The sequence below is a fragment of the Salmo salar genome, unplaced genomic scaffold (genome assembly GCF_965601325.2).
Source record: "Salmo salar unplaced genomic scaffold, fSalSal1 ptg000117l, whole genome shotgun sequence".
Lineage (NCBI taxonomy): Eukaryota > Metazoa > Chordata > Actinopteri > Salmoniformes > Salmonidae > Salmo > Salmo salar.
Window position 1 is genome coordinate 2,378,370 of NW_027675317.1, and position 22,142 is coordinate 2,400,511.

General features: G+C 42.5%; 1 protein-coding gene across 2 annotated transcripts; it reads left to right on the forward strand.

Moving 5' to 3' along the window:
- Positions 1-557: 557 nt before the first annotated feature.
- LOC123732661 (NLR family CARD domain-containing protein 3-like) lies at positions 558-15,983 on the forward strand. 2 transcript variants are annotated; one of them, XM_082970920.1, is made up of 4 exons: positions 558-679; positions 7,658-7,774; positions 13,778-14,013; positions 14,179-15,983. In XM_082970920.1, exons 1-4 carry the CDS (start codon positions 597-599, stop codon positions 15,981-15,983), a joined length of 2,241 nt encoding a protein of 746 aa, XP_082827046.1. In that variant the 5' UTR covers positions 558-596. The 2 variants fall into 2 exon arrangements, with proteins under 2 accessions (XP_082827046.1, XP_082827045.1); XM_082970919.1 differs by lacking the exons at positions 558-679; positions 7,658-7,774 and adding an exon at positions 9,414-9,616.
- Positions 15,984-22,142: the final 6,159 nt, after the last annotated feature.

Below are 22,142 nucleotides of genomic sequence, written 5' to 3' on the forward strand. Positions count from 1 at the left end.
ACTGTGTTAACCACAACCAACATGTTGGATCTCTGTTTAGTTGTCACTGTGTTAACCACAACCAACATGCTGGATCTCTGTTTAGTTGTCACTGTGTTAACCACAACCAACATGCTGGATCTCTGTTTAGTTGTTACTGTGTTAACCACAACCAACATGTTGGATCTCTGTTTAGTTGTCACTGTGTTAACCACAACCAACATGCTGGATCTCTGTTTAGTTGTCACTGTGTTAACCACAATCAACATGTTGGATCTCTGTTTAGTTGTCACTGTGTTAACCACAACCAACATGCTGGATCTCTGTTTAGTTGTCACTGTGTTAACCACAACCAACATGTTGGATCTCTGTTTAGTTGTCACTGTGTTAACCACAACCAACATGCTGGATCTCTGTTTAGTTGTCACTGTGTTAACCACAACCAACATGCTGGATCTCTGTTTAGTTGTCACTGTGTTAACCACAACCAACATGCTGGATCTCTGTTTAGTTGTCCCTGTGTTGACCACAACCAACATGCTTGATCTCTGTTTAGTTGTCCCTGTGTTGACCACAATCAACATGTTGGATCTCTGTTTAGGGGTCAGTGCTCTAAAATGAGTCTCTCTGGGGAGAGAGAGGAGGGGGGCCCTGCCTCTAAAATGCATCTCTCTGGGGGACATGACACCAAAGCTAAGAGGTAAGATGACAATTTTATGAAGAATTTATTAACTTTATTTCCAAAATAAATAGCTATCTTAAGATGAATGCAGTTACTGTAAATCTCTCTGGATAAGAGCATCTGCTAAATCAGGGGTTCTCAATCCGGGGTCTGTGGAGGTACTGCAGGGGTTCTCAATCCGGGGTCTGTGGAGGTACTGCAGGGGCTCCACGGCACCCTGACTGTACTCGTTGCAATGTAACACATTTGATAGAATTTTCACATGACACGACCACTTTGCCTACTCTTAATTATTGCCTAATATAATGGAATGCATATTTTCTTTACCAATTCTGATCGTTGTTACAAGAAGAATTTTGACAATATTCCCGTTATATCAACACACTCTTCACACCCGTTTAACAACTCTAAATAGCTTTGGCATAGTAGGCATCAAGTCCCTTGCCAATAATGTTGCCTGCAACGTTGCATACAATGTTCATTTTCATCGAACACAGATTACGCCCTAGATGTCTTCAATTGCCCAATTTATAGCCATGCCAAATTTAGGATAATTTTTTTTAACAATGTGATGTTGCGCTCCAAAGGGATAACTTGAAATAACATGATGTAGATAATTAAATAATCAAAAGATAAACGTGTTAATTTTACACTCTTAGAAAAGAAGGTTCCTTATAGAACCAAAAAGGCTTCTATCACTTCCTTAATATATGGAACCACTAAAAGTTATATATATTTAGGTTCAGTGAAGAAGAACCTCTAGAGTTCTGATCAACGAAAGGTGAACGTTTTGAGGATATGAACCCAGCAGACCTCCAGGGGTCAGATCAATTCCTCACGTTTTTTCCAGCGCCGGCCCGGGATATAAACCAGCCACCTTTGGACCACAGGTCCAACTCCTGCCACAGCTCCAACTCCTTAGCCGCTGGACGAAAACCTGAGTTAATCTTGAGAAATTAGCATAAATTAATCTGCCAAAATGAAGACAAAACGCTTTGGAGACATACATGGTATCACTTGTTATACATAAGTATTATACATAAATCATTGCCAAAAGTACAAGACATATATTATTTATGGATTGACCATATAGAGATATAAAACATTATTTTTAACTACTGCAAAGCAATTACATGTGGCTCAGGAACCACTGACTCGCTGCATTATTCTATTGTATTATCAAGACACCTGCTGTTAACTCTTAACTACTTAGGACAGCTCACGAGGTGTTCTAAATATCTGCCGACTAGGTGGGACTAGAGACTTCATGCATAGCTTTAATTTATACCCATAAGTGTAACATAAGTGTAAAATGTCTTTATTCTCAGTACTTATACGACCAATTTTCTACTCTGAGACGCTTTGTGGACATGGGCCTAGATCTGAAAATATTGTTATAAAAAAACGTAGAATGTTTGTTTAACATAATAATAAAAAATGAATATTACTAATTTAACCCACTGTAAACATTGGGTTTAGTTGATTGTGTTGCACTGCTCATGTCCACGTTCTGAAACTGCCCGCATCCCTGTACAGAAACAGATCTGTCCGCGTCCACGTACAGTGTGGCGCAAAGCATATTGTACCGGTTACGCGCAGAGTGGGCTGAGGTGATCTTGGGGAATAACGACAGAGTTTGTTACAGTGTTGAAACGCCGAAGTTTTATTGTTCAATTTCCTTTTTGCTTTACGGTCAGGGACCGTATGAGTGTAGCCAGATCCTTTTCACTCTCTATCCTTGTTTCATTTTGTGGTTCACTGGATTCGTCGTCATCATCGAGATGAGGGACAGACGAACGTCCTGCTAGCTAGCCAAGCTAGTCGGTACAGCTAGGTAAGCTAGCTAGCTACTCTACCAGCAGGATCCTAGTTATCCTAGCTTGTTGGTACAGTTAGGTAAGCTAGCTAGCTACTCTACCAGCAGCATCCTAGTTATCCTAGCTAGTCGGTACAGCTAGGTAAGCTAGCTAGCTACTCTACCAGCAGCATCCTAGTTATCCTAGCTAGTCGGTACAGCTAGGTAAGCTAGCTAGCTAGCTACTCGACCAGCAGCATCCTAGATATCCTAGCTAGTCGGTACAGCTAGGTAAGCTAGCTAGCTACTCTACCAGCAGCATCCTAGTTATCCTATCTAGTCGGTACAGCTAGGTAAGCTAGCTAGCTACTCTACCAGCAGCATCCTAGTTATCCTAGCTAGGTAAGCTAGCTAGCTACTCTACCAGCAGCATCCTAGTTATCCTAGCTAGTCGGTACAGCTAGGTAAGCTAGCTAGCTACTCTACCAGCAGCATCCTAGTTATCCTAGCTAGTCGGTACAGCTCGGTAAGCTAGCTAGATACTCTACCAGCAGCATCCTAGCTAGTCGGTACAGCTAGGTAAGCTAGCTAGCTACTCTACCAGCAGCATCCTAGTTATCCTAGCTAGTCGGTACAGCTAGGTAAGCTAGCTAGATACTCTACCAGCAGCATCCTAGTTATCGTAGCTAGTCTTTACAGCTAGGTAAGTTAGCTAGCTACTCTACCAGCAGCATCCTAGTTATCCAAGCTAGTCGGTACAGCTCGGTAAGCTAGCTAGCTATTCTACCAGCAGCATCCTAGTTATCCTAGCTAGTCGGTACAGCTCGGTAAGCTAGCTAGCTAGCTACTCTACCAGCAGCATCCCAGTTATCCTATCCTCCCTCTCTCGTTGACTGATGCTGGCTACCTCTGTCCGGTTCTCCTCTCTTCACTAGATGGACAGTAACTTTAGTGTTTAACCCCTCTGTGTCCAGGACCAAACTTTTGAATATTATTTTCAGGGCGCCTCAAGTAGGCTGGACATATTCCATTTTTAACAATGTTTTTTTTCTGATGAAAACTAGTTAATTACATGGAGCCCAATTTCATAACATTACCTTATGTCCCTAGTAAGTAGTTCATTCCATCCACAAGAAGGCATAGTGCTGACACAAGCTTTTTGGCGGGGCTGAGAATCTCTACTTTTCTAGGCTACCGCAGGTTAGAGCGCTGGACTTGTAACCGAAAGGAAAGGTTGGTAGATTGAATCCCTGAGCTGACAAGGAAAAAAAAAAATCTGTCTTTCTGCCACTGAACAAGGCAGTTAACCCACTGTTCCTAGGCCATCATTGTAAATAAGAATTTGTTCTTAACTGACTTGCCTAGTTAAATAAAGGTAAAATTATCTCATGTAAAAAACACTATTTCAAATGTTGCTACATACGACCGAATTGAGACGGTCGGTCACATTTGACTGTAAAACCTAGCAGTACTACTGATTTCTCTGACAGTGAGGCAGAGATATATTATTACTGTGTATGTAGCATTTAGAAAAAAAACATGATTATTTGTCTCTGAAATGAAACCATCAAGTGATAGATTTTAAACAAATACATGTCTGTCATTGAACAACCCCATGCCATGATTAGATTGTCATAATTACAGCCGTGTTGAAGAGACCAAACTGCAGCAGGTGAAATGTAGATACTCATCTTTTTAATATATAAGAGCAAAGTATCCACGGGAAAAAACAATAAACAACAAAAAAAAAAACGACTAACAGGCTACGTACCAAAAGACTATCACTATCTAACAGGAGCCTATCACTATCTAGCAGTAGCCTATCACTATCTAACAGGAGCCTATCACTATCTAGCAGTAGCCTATCACTATCTAACAGGAGCCTATCACTATCTAGCAGTAGCCTATCACTATCTAACAGGAGCCTATCACTATCTAGCAGTAACCTAGCACTATCTAACAGGAGCCTATCACTATCTAGCAGTAGCCTATCACTATCTAACAGGAGCCTATCACTATCTAGCAGTAGCCTATCACTATCTAACAGGAGCCTATCACTATCTAGCAGTAGCCTAGCACTATCTAACAGGAGCCTATCACTATCTAGCAGTAGCCTATCACTATCTAACAGGAGCCTATCACTATCTAGCAGTAGCCTATCACTATCTAACAGGAGCCTATCACTATCTAACAGGAGCCTATCACTATCTAACAGTAACCTATCACTCGTTTTTATGTTTAACTTTAAATCAGTTAACGGTGTATCAATGAAAATCTGATACAGAGTGGAATGTACTGTTGACCAACCCATATATTTCAGCAGGGAAGTGTTCCTCACACCATCATTTCAAATGGTAGGACATGTGTCCTGTTGAAGCTAACTGGCTGATGGTAGGACATGTGCCCTGTTGAAGCTAACTGGCTGATGGTAGGACATGTGTCCTGTTGAAGCTAACTGGCTGATGGTAGGACATGTGTCCTGTTGAAGCTTACTGGCTGATGGTAGGACATGTGTCCTGTTGAAGCTTACTGGCTGATGGTAGGACATGTGTCCTGTTGAAGTAAACTGGCTGATGGTAGGACATGTGTCCTGTTAAAGCTAACTGGCTGATGGTAGGACATGTGTCCTGTTGAAGCTTACTGGCTGATGGTAGGACATGTGTCCTGTTGAAGCTTACTGGCTGATGGTAGGACATGTGTCCTGTTGAAGCTTACTGGCTGATGGTAGGACATGTGTCCTGTTGAAGCTAACTGGCTGATGAAGTACAATAACCTAGTATGCCTATTTACAGCAGCATATTAGTAACGGTTGTTGCTGTGTTGAATGGACCAAACTGCAGACGGAATGTGGATACTCATCTTTTTAATATATACGAGCAAAGCATCCACAGGAAAAACAATAACTACTAACTACAGGCTAACAGGCTACATACAAACAAAAGACTAGCGGTGTTAGCACAACCACCCACAAACCCAAGTGACAAACATACTCCTAATTATATGACTCCCAATCAGGAACAATGATCACCAGCTGTCCCTGTTCGGGAGCCACACAGACCCACATAGAAATACAACACCCAGAACACACATACAGACATACTCTGCCACGTCCTGACCAAAACTACACAACACCCTCTGCTGGTCAGGACGTGACAGTACCCCCCCTAAAGGTGCATACCCCGAATGCACCTAAAAAAAGAAACCACAAAATCCCCCAAAACCACAAGAAAAACAAATACAAATACCCCCTAAACAATAAGGGAGGGAAGGGAGGGTGGCTGCCGTCAACAACGGCACTGTGCTACACCCTCCCTCCCCAACTATCCTGGAGGTGGCTCTGGTTCCGGCCTCCTGCCCTCCAGGTTGTAGGCAGACTCATTGGGGTCCGGGTTGTAGACAGGCTCAATCCGTTGTGGATCGTGGGCAGGTTCCTTCATTTCCACGCTGTAGGCAGACTCATTCAATACACAGTTAGTCACATTCAGTTCTGAGTCGCAGGTAGACTCCTTCAGTTCCGGGTCGCAGGCAGACTCCCTCGGTTCCGGGTCGCAGGCAGACTCCCTCGGTTCCGGGTCGCAGGCAGACTCCCTCGGTTCCGGGTCGCAGGCAGTCTCCCTCGGTTCCGGGTCGCAGGCAGTCTCCCTCGGTTCCGGACTAGACACTGGTGCCGGATACTCTGGACTGCACACTGGTGCCGGATACTCTGGACTGCACACTGGTGCCGGATACTCTGGACTGCACACTGGTGCCGGATACTCTGGACTGCACACTGGTGCCGGATACTCTGGACTGCACACTGGTGCCGGGCTCTTGAGGCTGGGCCGACGCACTGGAAGCCTGGTGCGTGGGGCTGGTAGAGGTGGTACCAGGCTGAAGACACGCACCCTAGGGCTAGTGCGAGGAGCGGGAACAGGCTGAATAGGACTAGGCCAACTCATGGGAAGCTTGGTCCGGGTTGCTGGTACTGGTCGTGCCAGACTGGAGGAACTCACTTCTGAGATAGCACGAGAGGCAGGAACCGGATAGACTGGGCCATGGAGGCGCACAGGTGGCCGTGACCGCACCACCTGCACAACCCATCCTGGCTGGATGGAACTAACAGCCCTGTACGAGCGGGGTGCTGGTACAGGGCGAACTGGGCTGTGCAGGGGCCTGATGGTTGCCGTGCATAGAGCGGGAGTAGGGTAGCCTGGTCCTAGGAGGCGTACCGGCGACCAGACGCGCTGCGCAGGCATCCTCCTACCAGGCTGGATGCCCACTCTAGCACGGCATCTGCGAGGGGCTGGAATGGCGCGCACCGGACTGTGCGTGCGTATGGGCGAGAGAGTGCGCACCTCAGCGAAACACGGCGCCCTCCACTCCATACGCTCCTCCATGTACTCACGGGTAGCTGGCTTATGGCTCTTCCTAGGCCTAGCCAAACTACCCGTGTGCCCCCCCAAAAAAAATTATTGGGGGTGCATCTCCAGCTTCCTCGCCAGTCATGTACCCCGGTAGCGTTCCCGGTCCTCACCAGCCTTTCGCCACGGGCCCTCTCCGGCCAGAATCTGTTCCCAAGTCCATTTCTCACAAGTGTCCATGTCGAAGTCTATTTCCTCAGAATAGTACATATATTCAGCGTCCTGCTCCCTTTTCCGCTGCTTGGTCTTGTTGTGGTGGGTGGTTCTGTCATAATTACAGCCATGTTGAAGAGACCAAACTGCAGTAAGTGAAATGTAGATACTCATCTTTTTAATATATAAGAGCAAAGTATCCACGGGGAAAAAACAATAAACAGAATGACTAATAACATGCTACGTACATCCCAAAAGACTAGCAGTGTCAGCACAACCACCCACAAACCCAAGTGACAAACATACTCCTAATTATATGACTCCCAATCAGGAACAACGATCACCAGCTGTCCCTGATCGGGAGCCATACAGACCCACATAGAAATACAACACCCAGAACACACATACACAGACATACTCTGCCACGTCCTAACCAAAACTACACAACACCCTCTGCTGGTCAGGACGTGACATAGATAGTGAAAAAACACACCAATCTCTTTCATAATTTCTTTAAACAATAAAAGCTAATTAAAGAACATTTCTGAAAATGGATATATAGCGTTTTGGAATGAACCTCTTCTTATGTTTCCCCATCTGAGCTCAGAGTAGATGAGAGATGTGATGTTTGTCTCTGTTGTGTTGAAGCCCAATCAAGCAGGAGAGACCAGCCTCCCCTGTACCCAGCTGTGTGTCCATGAAGAGTGACCGGTCTATGCTGCAACCTATAGCGTTTAGAGAGGGAGACTTTTCTACTGAACAAAGGTAAGAAGAACTCATGGGTCATGGTCAGTGAGTTAAAAAACACTCTCTCTAGTCATTTCTCCCATTTCTCCCATTATTTTTGTTGTTTTCATAATCCATCGGCTAATCCTTTTGTCCATTTTCGATGTCCTAAAACAATATTAAACAAAGACAACATTCCCTCCCTGTGTGTGTGTGTGTGTGTGAGACAAACAGTGACACATTTTATTATTATTATTATTGACAGTTAACATAGAGATGAAATGTCACAACTACATGTTCATGTGATGCATTAAATCACCTGACAGTTTCTATGTCTGTTAGTAAATATTTTATTTCTCAAAGAGATAATGAATACATGAGAACAATTGACATTAAAGAATTACTGTGTTAACCACAACCAACATGTTGGATCTCTGTTTAGTTGTCACTGTGTTAACCACAACCAACATGCTGGATCTCTGTTTAGTTGTCACTGTGTTAACCACAACCAACATGCTGGATCTCTGTTTAGTTGTTACTGTGTTAACCACAACCAATATGCTGGATCTCTGTTTAGTTGTCACTGTGTTGACCACAACCAACATGCTGGATCTCTGTTTAGTTGTCACTGTGTTAACCACAACCAACATGCTGGATCTCTGTTTAGTTGTCACTGTGTTAACCACAACCAACATGCTGGATCTCTGTTTAGTTGTCACTGTGTTAACCACAACCAACATGCTGGATCTCTGTTTAGTTGTTACTGTGTTAACCCCAACCAACATGTTAGATCAATGTTTAGTTGTCACTGTGTTAACCACAACCAACATGTTAGATCTCTGTTTAGTTGTCACTGTGTTAACCACAACCAACATGCTGGATCTCTGTTTAGTTGTCATTGTGTTAACCACAACCAACATGCTGGATCTCTGTTTAGTTGTCACTGTGTTAATCACAACCAACATGCTGGATCTCTGTTTAGTTGTCACTGTGTTAACCACAACCAACATGCTGGATCTCTGTTTAGTTGTCACTGTGTTAACCACAACCAACATGCTGGATCTCTGTTTAGTTGTCACTGTGTTAACCACAACCAACATGCTGGATCTCTGTTTAGTTGTCACTGTGTTGACCACAACCAACATGCTGGATCTCTGTTTAGTTGTCACTGTGTTGACCACAACCAACATGCTGGATCTCTGTTTAGTTGTCACTGTGTTAACCACAACCAACATGCTGGATCTCTGTTTAGTTGTCACTGTGTTGACCACAACCAACATGCTGGATCTCTGTTTAGTTGTCACTGTGTTGACCACAACCAACATGCTGGATCTCTGTTTAGTTGTCACTGTGTTAACCACAACCAACATGCTGGATCTCTGTTTAGTTGTCACTGTGTTAACCAACATGCTGGATCTCTGTTTAGTTGTCACTGTGTTAACCAACATGCTGGATCTCTGTTTAGTTGTCACTGTGTTAACCACAACCAACATGTTGGATCTCTGTTTAGTTGTCACTGTGTTAACCACAACCAACATGCTGGATCTCTGTTTAGTTGTCACTGTGTTAACCACAACCAACATGCTGGATCTCTGTTTAGTTGTCACTGTGTTAACCACAACCAACATGCTGGATCTCTGTTTACAGGGGTCAGTGCTCTAAAATGAGTCTCTCTGGGGAGAGAGAGGAGGGGGGCCCTGCCTCTAAAATGAGTCTCTCTGGGGAGAGAGAGGAGGGGGGCCCTGCCTCTAAAATGAGTCTCTCTGGGGAGAGAGAGGAGGGGGGCCCTGCCTCTAAAATGAGTCTCTCTGGGGAGAGAGAGGAGGGGGGCCCTGCCTCTAAAATGAGTCTCTCTGGGGAACATGAGACCAAAGCTAAGAGGTGAGACAACAATACTGTTTCAGAATGTATTACGTTTATTTCCAATATTTCCACAATTTTTATCACATTTGTGTTTTTTCAATATCAAGTGTGACATTTTAAACTGGAAATTACAAACTTTAGAAGCCTTTTTAAACCTCAAATACACTACCATTTTGCATTTTCTGCTGTGCAGGAACATTTCTGACACAATAGATTATCAAATTAATATACGGCAACTTTACTGTAAGTCTCTCTGGGGACGGTTTCCTGAAAGTGATGGCATTTAGGCTTACAGGTGTTTTAAAGATGTATCTTTCCTACAATGGCCGAAGAAATAACATGAGTTTCCTAAAACAGAGAATGGTCGCTATGTGCGTCGTTGGAGCATGTGTCGATACTGATAACCTCAGTCAGAGTTCATATCCTCAGTCAGACCAGTAGAAACTGGATCAGCAGCACAACAAGGTATCACGTCTGGTGAACAGGTCAGAGTTCATATCCTCAGTCAGACCAGTAGAAACTGGATCAGCAGCACTACAAGGTATCACATCTGGTGAACAGGTCAGAGTTCATATCCTCAGTCAGACCAGTAGAAACTGGATCAGCAGCACTACAAGGTATCACGTCTGGTGGAGCATGTATCAATTCTGATAGGATGGAAAGAAAGGGAGCGCTGCTCTCAGATCAGTTTTCTCCATTTAAATCTTTACTTAACATTATAATTATTTCACAATACTGATGAAGGATCAGCTTCTAGACAATAAAAGTACTTACAGCAATTACACAGTACAAGTAATTACAGCAGTTACACAAAAGTAATTACAGCAATCACACAATAAAATGAATACAGCAATTACACAATAAATGTAATTACTGCAATCACACAATTAAAGTTACAACCCTTTTTGTGGCTATAAACATCCCTTTGTTATGGTTCTTTATAGAACCTTTATGGAGGATAGTTCTATAAACATCCCTTTGTTATGGTTCTTTATAGAACCTTTATGGAGGTCAATCTCAAAGGTTCTTTATAGATTATTTTGAAGAACCTGACATTTGTTTTGCATTCTGGTTAGCCATAATATATTGTTAACATTCCATAGGTGTTATTATCGTGTTTAAATGTAACATTTTAGTCATTTAGCAGACACTCTGATCCATAGCAACTAGGGTTAAGTGCATTGCTCAAGGGCACATCAAAAGATTTGTCATCTAGTCAGCTCGGGGATTTAAACCAGCGACCTTTCAGTTACTGCCCCAATGCTCTTAACTCTAGGCTACCTGCCGTGACGAGATGAATCAGATGTGCTAGCTCTCAAACTGCTGGGGGTCACTGCAGTGATGTTGAAACAAAGCTTCCTGTCAAGGTATGCGTGAAGGGCTGTAGGAAGTCAGGCGCAGGAGAGCAGATATTTGGTAGCAAAACGGAGCCTTTTATTTGGCGAACCAAAAGCACACGGCACAAACGAACACGAAAATACAAATATGGGTTGAACATAACCCAGCGCAACCAGCCTAACGTGCACGTACATGAACAGATAAACAATACCACACAAAGACATGGGGGAAACAGAGGGTTAAATACACAACACATAATGAGGGAAATGAGAACCAGGTGTGTGGGAAAACGAGACAAAACAAATGAAAAATGGATCGGCGATGGCTAGAAGACCGGCGACGTCGACCGCCGAACAAGGAGAGGCATCGACTTCGGCAGAAGTCGTGACACTTCCTGAAGCATTGAGGCTTTCCAGCCAACTGTGTCAAATAGGTTTATTACTCAGAGCTTCATTATTCGTTCACAATGCACATTAGTTATATCTTCTGGGCAGCAATAAATAGCAGAGTGTGATTATCAGATAGAGGTATTTTTTTGTCCATAGATTTGATCAAAACTCTGTCTGTGAACAGAGTATACTGTTACCAGCTGTCTGTCTATGAACAGAGTATACTGTTCCCAGCTGTCTGTCTATGAACAGAGTATACTGTTCCCATCTGTCTGTCTGTCTATGAACACAGTATACTGTTCCCATCTGTCTGTCTATGAACACAGTATACTGTTCCCAGCTGTCTGTCTGTCTATGAACACATTATACTGTTCCCAGCTGTCTGTCTATGAACACAGTATACTGTTCCAAGCTGTCTGTCTATGAACACAGTATACTGTTCCCAGCTGTCTGTCTGTCTATGAACACATTATACTGTTCCCAGCTGTCTGTCTATGAACAGAGTATACTGTTCCCAGCTGTCTGTCTGTCTATGAACAGAGTATACTGTTCCCAGCTGTCTGTCTGTCTATGAACACAGTATAATGTTCCCAGCTGTCTGTCTATGAACACAGTATACTGTTCCCAGCTGTCTGTCTATGAACAGAGTATACTGTTCCCATCTGTCTGTCTATGAACACAGTATAATGTTCCCAGCTGTCTGTCTATGAACACAGTATACTGTTCCCAGCTGTCTGTCTATGAACAGAGTATACTGTTCCAAGCTGTCTGTCTATGAACACAGTATACTGTTCCCAGCTGTCTGTCTGTCTATGAACACAGTATACTGTTCCCAGCTGTCTGTCTGTCTATGAACACATTATACTGTTCCCAGCTGTCTGTCTATGAACAGAGTATACTGTTCCCAGCTGTCTGTCTGTCTATGAACAGAGTATACTGTTCCCAGCTGTCGGTCTGTCTATGAACACAGTATAATGTTCCCAGCTGTCTGTCTATGAACACAGTATACTGTTCCCAGCTGTCTGTCTATGAACACAGTATACTGTTCCCAGCTGTCTGTCTATGAACAGAGTATACTGTTCCCAGCTGTCTGTCTATGAACACAGTATACTGTTCCCAGCTGTCTGTCTATGAACACAGTATACTGTTCCCATCTGTCTGTCTATGAACACAGTATAATGTTCCCAGCTGTCTGTCTATGAACAGAGTATACTGTTCCCAGCTGTCTGTCTGTCTATGAACACAGTATACTGTTCCCAGCTGTCTGTCTGTCTATGAACAGAGTATACTGTTCCCAGCTGTCTGTCTGTCTATGAACACAGTATAATGTTCCCAGCTGTCTGTCTGTTTATGAACACAGTATACTGTTCCCAGCTGTCTGTCTATGAACACAGTATACTGTTCCCAGCTGTCTGTCTGTCTATGAACACAGTATAATGTTCCCAGTTGTCTGTCTGTCTATGAACACAGTATACTGTTCCCAGCTGTCTGTCTGTCTATGAACAGAGTATACTGTTCCCAGCTGTCTGTCTATGAACACAGTATACTGTTCCAAGCTGTCTGTCTATGAACAGAGTATACTGTTCCCAGCTGTCTGTCTGTCTATGAACACAGTATAATGTTCCCAGCTGTCTGTCTGTCTATGAACACAGTATACTGTTCCCAGCTGTCTGTCTATGAACAGAGTATACTGTTCCCAGCTGTCTGTCTATGAACACATTATACTGTTCCCAGCTGTCTGTCTATGAACACATTATACTGTTCCCAGCTGTCTGTCTATGAACAGAGTATACTGTTCCCAGCTGTCTGTCTGTCTATGAACAGAGTATACTGTTCCCAGCTGTCTGTCTGTCTATGAACAGTGATTTCTCCATGGATCATCCTGTCAACTCCAATGGTGGTGGATCAGTTACCTTTGACCTGTCACTAGTCAGAATAATATTAATAGTGAAGAGGAGAATCTTCAAGATGTCATATAGATTTGTTTTGTAATGTGTAGTTTGTTTGAACTAAGTTTATTAGAGGAATTACTGCCCCCTCTTTTAACTCTGTAGGGGATGGTCTACTCTGTTAGAGGATCAGTAGTAACATCTAGAAGTCTCTCTCTCTCCTTTATCTCTGTAGTGGATGGTCTACTCTGTTAGAGGATCAGTATCTCTCTCTCCTTTATCTCTGTAGTGGATGGTCTACTCTGTTAGAGGATCAGTATCTCTCTCTCTCCTTTATCTCTGTAGTGGATGGTCTACTCTGTTAAAGGATCAGTATCTCTCTCTCCTTTATCTCTGTAGTGGATGGTCTACTCTGTTAGAGGATCAGTATCTCTCTCTCCTTTATCTCTGTAGTGGATGGTCTACTCTGTTAGAGGATCAGTATCTCTCTCTCTCCTTTATCTCTGTAGTGGATGGTCTACTCTGTTAAAGGATCAGTATCTCTCTCTCCTTTATCTCTGTAGTGGATGGTCTACTCTGCCAGAGGATCAGTCCAGGTGTGCAGTGTGCCAGCAGGTTCTGAGGGATCCGGTCTCTATCACCTGTGGACACAGGTTCTGCAGACAGTGCATCACCAGATACTGGGAGAAACCTGCTCCTTCAGGAGACTATGACTGTCCTCAGTGTAGAAAGAGATCCAGAACACTTCCTGTACTACAGCACCTGAGGGAACCCAATGATTCAAGAGGCTCTGAAAACAGTAAGAACACTTGCAGACCTGTGCTAAGTCAATACCTCAATATGATTTAAATGTAGTTAACTACAATAATATGAGATAATATAAATTACTGTAGTTGTGGAAGATCCACTTTTCATCCTGTCAATGAATATGTCTGATACACATCCTTTTACTCCTCCCTTGTAGTGGATGACAGCCTGCAGAGAGCTATAGTAAACCATAAAGCCAGTCTAAAAAGGAGGTATGAATGTGTGATAGAAGGCATGGAAACAGCAGGGAACCAAACTCCCCTCAACAGGATTTACACAGAGCTGTACATCACAGAAGGAGAGAGTGAAGGGGTTAACAATGAACATGAGGTGTGGCAGCTAGAGACAGCATCCAGGACACCAACCTCACATGACACAGCAATCCACTGCAATGACATCTTTAAACCCTTACCTGGCCAAGAGAGAAGCATCAGAACTGTGCTGACGAAGGGCATCGCTGGCATCGGAAAAACAGTCTCTGTGCAGAAGTTCATCCTAGACTGGGCTGAAGGGAAGGCAAACCAAGATGTGGAGATCATATTTGTGCTTCCTTTCCGGGAGCTGAACTTGATCAAAGATCGTCAGTACAGTCTTCTCAGACTTTTAAATGACTTCCACACAGAACTAGACATAGGCAATGCAAAGAAACTCACTGCCTGTAAAGCTATGTTCATCTTTGATGGTTTGGATGAAAGCAGACTTCCATTAGATTTCCAGCACAATGAAAAGGTGTCTGATGTCACCCAGACATCATCTGTTGATGTTCTGCTGACAAACCTCATCAAGGGGAATCTGCTTCCCTCTGCTCTCCTATGGATAACCTCCCGACCTGCAGCAGCCAATCAGATCCCCCCTAAGTGTATTGACCAGGTGACAGAGGTACGAGGGTTCAATGACCCACAGAAGGAGGAGTACTTCAGGAAGAGATTCAGTGATGATGACCTGGCCAGCAGAATCATCTCACACATAAAGACATCAAGGAGCCTCCACATCATGTGCCACATGCCGGTGTTCTGTTGGATTTCTGCAATAGTCCTTGAACACATGTTGAGTACAGACAAGAGGAGAGAGATGCCCACGACTCTGACTGAGATGTCCATACACTTCCTGCTCATTCAGACCAGCCTGAAGAACCAGAAATATCATGGAAGAGATGAGATGGATCAAGAGGAGCTCATGGAGTCAGATAAGGAAATTCTTCTGAAGCTGGGGAGGCTGGCGTTTGAAAATCTGGAGAAGGGTAATCTCATGTTCTATGAAGAAGACCTGAAAGAGTGTGGCCTTGATGTCAAAGAAGCCTCAGTGTACTCAGGAGTGTGCACACAAATCTTTAAAGAAGAGTCTGTGTTATTTCAGAGAGTGGTGTACTGCTTTGTTCATCTCAGCATTCAGGAGTTTCTCTCAGCTGTCTACATGTACCATTGTTACACAGCCAGGAACATGGATGCACTGAATCCCTTCCTCAAGAGAAAGTCTAGAGTTGTGTCTGAAGAGCTAACCTTGCATGAGCTGCTGAAGAGTACCGTGGATAAAGCCTTGGAGAGTAAGAATGGACACCTGGACCTTTTTGTCCGCTTCCTTCATGGCATGTCACTGGAGTCCAATCAGAAACTCCTACGAGGTCTGGTGGCACAGACAGAAAGCAGTCCAGAGAGCGTCCAGAAAACAATCCGATCCCTTAAGGTGATGCAGAGGAAGAACATGTCCCCTGAGAGGTGCATCAATCTCTTCCACTGTCTGATAGAGATGAAAGACCATTCAGTACAGGAGGAAATCCAAGAGTACTTGAGGTCAGAGAACAGATCCAAAAACCTCTCCCTTGCTCAGTGTTCAGCACTGGCCTACATGCTGCAGATATCAGAGGAGGTTCTGGATGTGTTTAACCTGAAGGAATACAAGACATCAGAGGAGGGTCGTAGGAGACTGCTCCCAGCTGTGAGAGGCTGCAAGAAAGCTCTGTAAGTATCACTGTAAATATCGCACACCAAAATAAATTGTAGTTATAGCAGTATTTTCATTGGCTGACTGGCTCTGTAAGTAATCATGAGACTATCCCTCAGACCAAACTTTACTGAATGTAGGAACAACAGTATTTTCATTGGCTGACTAAACTTTCTATCAGCTGAAAACTCTTAAACTACAAAACAAACTGATCAGTAAAGTTGTAGCATTGAGCCATGAATGCACAGCCTGTACATTATTCGTGCACCATAACGGTGTAAGCTAGGAAAGCTGAGAATAACTTTTTAATACAACCTGTCTGTCATTGTATTTCTTCTGTGTTTGCAGACTAGCTGGCTGTAAACTCACAGACACATCCTGTAAAGTGTTGGCCTCAGTTCTCAGTTCAAACCCCTCACACCTGAGAGAGCTGGACCTGAGTAACAATGACCTGAAGGATTCAGGAGTGAAGCTGCTCTCTGCTGGACTGGAGGATCCACACTGCAGACTGGAGACTCTGAGGTCAGTATTATATATAGTGTGGACTGTATACTCAATACAATCTAAATCTGATACCTCACTGTCTGTCTTTTGACTGATACTGCTTTTAAACTGGTCTGGTCAGTCAACCCAAATATTTGTACAATACATGTTTCTCTCTACAAGCAATACTTCCATAATTTGTCATTTCTTATAATGATACATTTATTCATTTATAAATATATATGGCAGGTTTCAGGACACTGATTTATCTGAACATGTTGAACAAATATATATTTTCACCACCAAAGAATATCAGTGTGATTTTAATATGATTTGACTCTTTGCAGGCTGTCAGGCTGTCTAGTCACAGAGGAAGGCTGTGCTTCTCTGGTCTCAGCTCTGAAGTCAAACCCCTCACACCTGAGAGAGCTGGACCTGAGTAACAATGACCTGAAGGATTCAGGAGTGAAGCTGCTCTCTGCTGTACTGGGGAATCCCCACTGCAAACTGGAGACTCTGAGGTCAGTATTCCTGTAGTTGGTCAACAAGTGATAACTGTTCACCAGATCCACATGTGTTTACCAGACACACATAGTCCACACCATATGTGTTTGGACAGTGAAGCTTACAGTTTTAAATGTGGTGCTATGCTCCAGCATTTTGGATTTGAGATGTTTCATATTAGGTGACAGTACAGAATGTCACCTTTTATTTGAAGGTATTTTCATACATAGCTGTGTTACTGTTAAGAAAGGAAAGCACTTTATGTATTTAGTTCTCCCATTTGAAAAAGTTGTACATATTCGGACAAATTCACTTATATTGTATTAAAGTTGTCATAAGTTTAGTATTTAGTCCCATGTTCCATGCCTGCAGTGATTACATCAAGCTTGTGATTCTACAAACTTGTTGAATTCATTTGCAGTTTGTCTTGGTTGTGTTTTGGATGATGTTTTTCCTAATAGAAACTGAATGGTGAATAATGTCCTGTCATTTTGGAGTCACTTCACTTGTATTGTCAGTAAGAATAGAAGATGTTTCTGAACACTTCTACATTAATGTGGATGCTACCATGATTATGAATAATCATGAATGAATCGTGAATGATGATGAATGAGAAATTTACAGAGGCACAAAGATCAGACCCCCTCTGTTATTGGTGTTATTCTGTAAACTTCTGGCCCTTCTTTGGACACTGTGTTAACTAACCTCCAGACGAGCTTCAATGCCATACACCTCTCCTTCCGTGGCCTCCAACTGCTCTTAAATACAAGTAAAACTAAATGCATGCTCTTCAACCGATCGCTGCCTGCACCTGCCCGCCTGTCCAGCATCACTACTCTGGACGGTTCTGACTTAGAATATGTGGACAACTACAAATACCTAGGTGTCTGGTTAGACTGTAAACTCTCCTTCCAGACTCACTATAAGCATCTCCAATCCAAAGTTAAATCTAGAATTGGCTTCCTATTTCGCAACATAGCATCCTTCACTCATGTTGCCAAACATACCCTTATAAAACTGACCATCCTACCGATACTCGACTTCGGCGATGTCATTTACAAAATAGCCTCCAATACCCTACTCAATAAATTGGATGCAGTCTATCACAGTGCCATCTATTTTGTCACCAAAGCCCCATATACAGTGGGGGAAAAAAGTATTTGATCCCCTGCTGATTTTGTACGTTTGCCCACTGACAAAGAAAGGATCAGTCTATAATTTTAATGGTTTATTTGAACAGTGAGAGACAGAATAACAACAAAAACATCCAGAAAAACTCATGTCAGAAATGTTATAAATTGATTTGCATTTTAATGAGGGAAATAAGTATTTGATCCCTCTGCAAAACATGACTTAGTACTTGGTGGCAAAACCCTGATCATTTCTTTGTAAGTGGGCAAACGTACAAAATCAGCAGAGGATCAAATACTTTTTTCCCCCCACTGTACTACCCACCACTGCGACCTGTACGCTCTCATTGTCTGGCCCTCGCTTCATACTCGTCGCCAAACCCACTGGCTCCAGGTCATCTACAAGACCCTGCTAGGTAAAGTCCCCCCTTATCTCCGCTCACTGGTCACCATAGCAGCACCCACCTGTAGCACGCGCTCCAGCAGGTATATCTCTCTGGTCACCCCCAAAGCCAATTCCTCCTTCGGCCACCTCTTCTTCCAGTTCTCTGCTGCCAATGACTGGAACGAACTACAAAAATCTCTAAAACTGGAAACACTTATCTCCCTCACTAGCTTTAAGCACCAGCTGTCAGAGCAGCTCACAGATTACTGCACCTGTACATAGCCCATCTATAATTTAGCCCAACTACTTCTTCCCCTACTGTATTTATTTATTTAGCTCCTTTGCACCCCATTATTTGTACTTTGCACTTTCTTCCACTGCATATCTACCATTCCAGTGTTTTACTTGCTATATTGTATTTACTTTGCCACCATGGCCTTTTTTTTGCCTTTACCTCCCTTATTTAACTTAATTTGCTCACATTGTATATAGACTTATTTTTCTACTGTATTATTGACTGTATGTTTGTGTAATACCCTTGTTTGAACCAAGTATTGAGTTTATTTGTTATAATTAATTGGTATTATATTTAAAAGATGATTGAATTGCTCCTAAACTGTAATGTTGTTAATGCATTATGCTTTTTGAAGAAATATTTATTTAATGTATAAGTGAATAGTTTGTTTTACTTTGAAGTTTACGTTTTGACCAATAAGGTCGCTTGTTAAGTTGTGGCCAATGGGAGTTGACCTGGTTAACGGGAGGGGAAAAGACGTTGATGAAAGGATGGACGTTTTACCTCAGGACGGTTGGTGAAGAAAAATTATAAAAGAAGACGACAGAACTACAACAAAACCCATAGTTACTAAGACATGAAGGGAAATACATGTTTTATTTAATAAAAGAGTTGTTATAATTTAGTTAAAACTTAGTAAAGACTGAAGCTACCGTCTCGTTGTGGAGGTATTAGCCAGCCTAGAGGTTAGCCTAGCATCGTGTGACACCGGGAGATAATTGCTTGGGAAGTTTAACGAGTTCATGTTGCCATGGGGATATCGGTTACTAAGGAGTACTGTCTGCATGGGTAGCTGTGTTGCCATGGGGATATCGGTTACTAAGGAGTACTGTCTGCATGGGTAGCTGTGCTGCCTTGGACTTGGTGAGGAAACCTGCATGGAACTGCCATACTTCGCTGAGGGAATAACTACCAAGTCGTGAGTAACCACAATGTGAGGTGCTTAATTTGGACACGGGTTGTGCACGACTCATTGGGGTTTATTATTATTTTTTTCTTGTGATGTTGTGTCTGAACATGTATTTGTGTTTGAAAATGTTTTAATACACATATGGAACATTATGTATGTCGCCTTGGTGGAGCCATTAATTGTTTTAATTTAATGCATGGGATGGTTTATCCTGATTCAATAACAGAAACCTATAATCATTTCATCTGAAGTTAATACCCTATTGTCATAACCCTAGATAGTTTACAATAGGAATTCTTATTGGAGATGTCCTTCTCACCTAACATCCCATGCTGCTGAGATACTCTACATATGTTAATATTGTGAGAGTCATATTCAAGCCTGGTGAGAGGGTTACATTTGTTTAACTCCATGTGTTACTCTGTGTTGTTATGTGTCGAACTGCTTTGCTTTATCTTGGCCAGTTCGTAATTGTAAATGAGAACTTGTTCTCAACTTGCCTACCTGGTTAAATAAAGGTGAAATAAATAAATAAATTGGTAATGATGAGAGGTTAGCATGTTTTGTTGTAGCCTCTGTTATTGGTAATGGTGAGAGGTTAGCATGTTTTGTTGTAGCCTCTGTTATTGGTAATGGTGAGAGGTTAGCATGTTTTGTTGTAGCCTCTGTTATTGGTAATGGTGAGAGGTTAGCATGTTTTTGTTGTAGCCTCTGTTATTGGTAATGGTGAGAGGTTAGCATGTTTTGTTGTATCCTCTGTTATTGGTAATGGTGAGAGGTTAGCATGTTTTGTTGTAGCCTCTGTTATTGGTAATGGTGAGAGGTTAGCATGTGTTGTTGTAGTCTCTGTTATTGGTAATGGTGAGAGGTTAGCATGTTTTGTTGTAGCCTCTGTTATTGGTAATGGTGAGAGGTTAGCATGTTTTGTTGTATCCTCTGTTATTGGTAATGGTGAGAGGTTAGCATGTTTTGTTGTATCCTCTGTTATTGGTAATGGTGAGAGGTTAGCATGTTTTGTTGTATCCTCTGTTATTGGTGATGGTGAGAGGTTAGCATGTTTTGTTGTAGCCTCTGTTATTGGTAATGGTGAGAGGTTAGCATGTTTTGTTGTGGCCTCTTGTAACTTTCTCACTCATTATGATTCATGATTCATTCATGATTCTTCTTAATCATGGCATCATCAGAATGTAAGTTTTAATTGTGAATCACATACCGTTGAAGTCGGAAGTGTACATACACTTAGGTTGGAGTCATTAAAACGTGTTTTTCAACCACTCCACAAATTTCTTGTTAACAAACTATAGTTTTGGCAAGTCGGTTAGGACATCTACTTTGTGCATGACACAAGTAATTTTTGAAACAATTGTTTACAGACAGATTATTTCACTTATAATTCACTCTATCACAATTCCAGTGGGTCAGAAGTTTACATACACTAAGTTGACTGTGCCTTTAAACAGCTTGGAAAATTCCAGAAAATGATGTCATGGCTTTAGAAGCATCTGATAGACTAATTGACATAATTTGGATGTATTTCAAGGCCTACCTTCAAAATCAGTGGCTCTTTGCTTGACATCATGGGAAAATGAAAAGGAATCAGCCAAAATCTCAGCAAAAAAAATTGTAGACCTCCACAAGTCTGCTTCATCCTTGGGAGCAATTTCCAAATGCCTGAAGGTAACACGTTCAATCAATAGTATGCAAGTCTAAACACCATGGGACCACACAGCCGTCATACCATCCCAACTGTGAAGCACGGCGGTGGCAGCATCATGTTGTGGGGGTGCTTTGCTGCAGGAGGGACTGGTGCACTTCACAAAATAGATGGAATCATGAGGCAGGAGAATTATGTGGATATATTGAAGCAACATCTCAAGACATCAGTCAGGAAGTTAAAGCTTGGTCACAAATGGGTCTTCCAAATGGACAATGACCCCAAACATACTTCCAAAGTTGTGGCAAAATGGATTAAGGACAACAAAGTCAAGGTATTGGAGTGGCCATCACAAAAGCCTGACTTCAATCCTATAGAAAATTTGTGGCCAGAATTGGAAAAGCGTGTGCGAGCAAGGAGGCCTACAAACCTGACTCAGTTACACCAGCTCTGTCAGGAGGAATGGGCCAAAATTCACCCAACTTGTTGTGGGAAGCTTGTGGAAGGCTACCCGAAACGTTTAACCCAAGTTAAACCATTTAAGGCAATGCTACCAAATACTAATTGAGTGTATGTAAACTTCTGACCCACTGGGAATGTGATGAAAGAAATAAAAGCTGAAATAAATCATTCTCTCTACTATTATTCTGACATTTCACATTCTTAAAATAAAGTGGTGATCCTAACTGACCTAAGACAGGGAATTTTTATTAGGATTAAATGTCAGGAATTGTAAAAATTGAGTTTAAATGCATTTGGCTAAGGTATATGTAAACTTCTGACTTCAACTGTATGTATTAAAATACCCTCAAATAAAAG

What these genes read in the sequence shown, in the direction of transcription:
- LOC123732661 (XM_082970920.1), top strand. Translation starts at nt 597, where the DNA reads ATGAGTCTCTCTGGGGAGAGAGAGGAGGGGGGCCCTGCCTCTAAAATG. An exon ending in CATGACACCAAAGCTAAGAG is followed by an intron (nt 680 to 7,657) that starts GTAAGATGACAA and finishes GTTGTGTTGAAG; the next exon opens with CCCAATCAAGCAGGAGAGAC. An exon ending in TTCAAGAGGCTCTGAAAACA is followed by an intron (nt 14,014 to 14,178) that starts GTAAGAACACTT and finishes CCTCCCTTGTAG; the next exon opens with TGGATGACAGCCTGCAGAGA.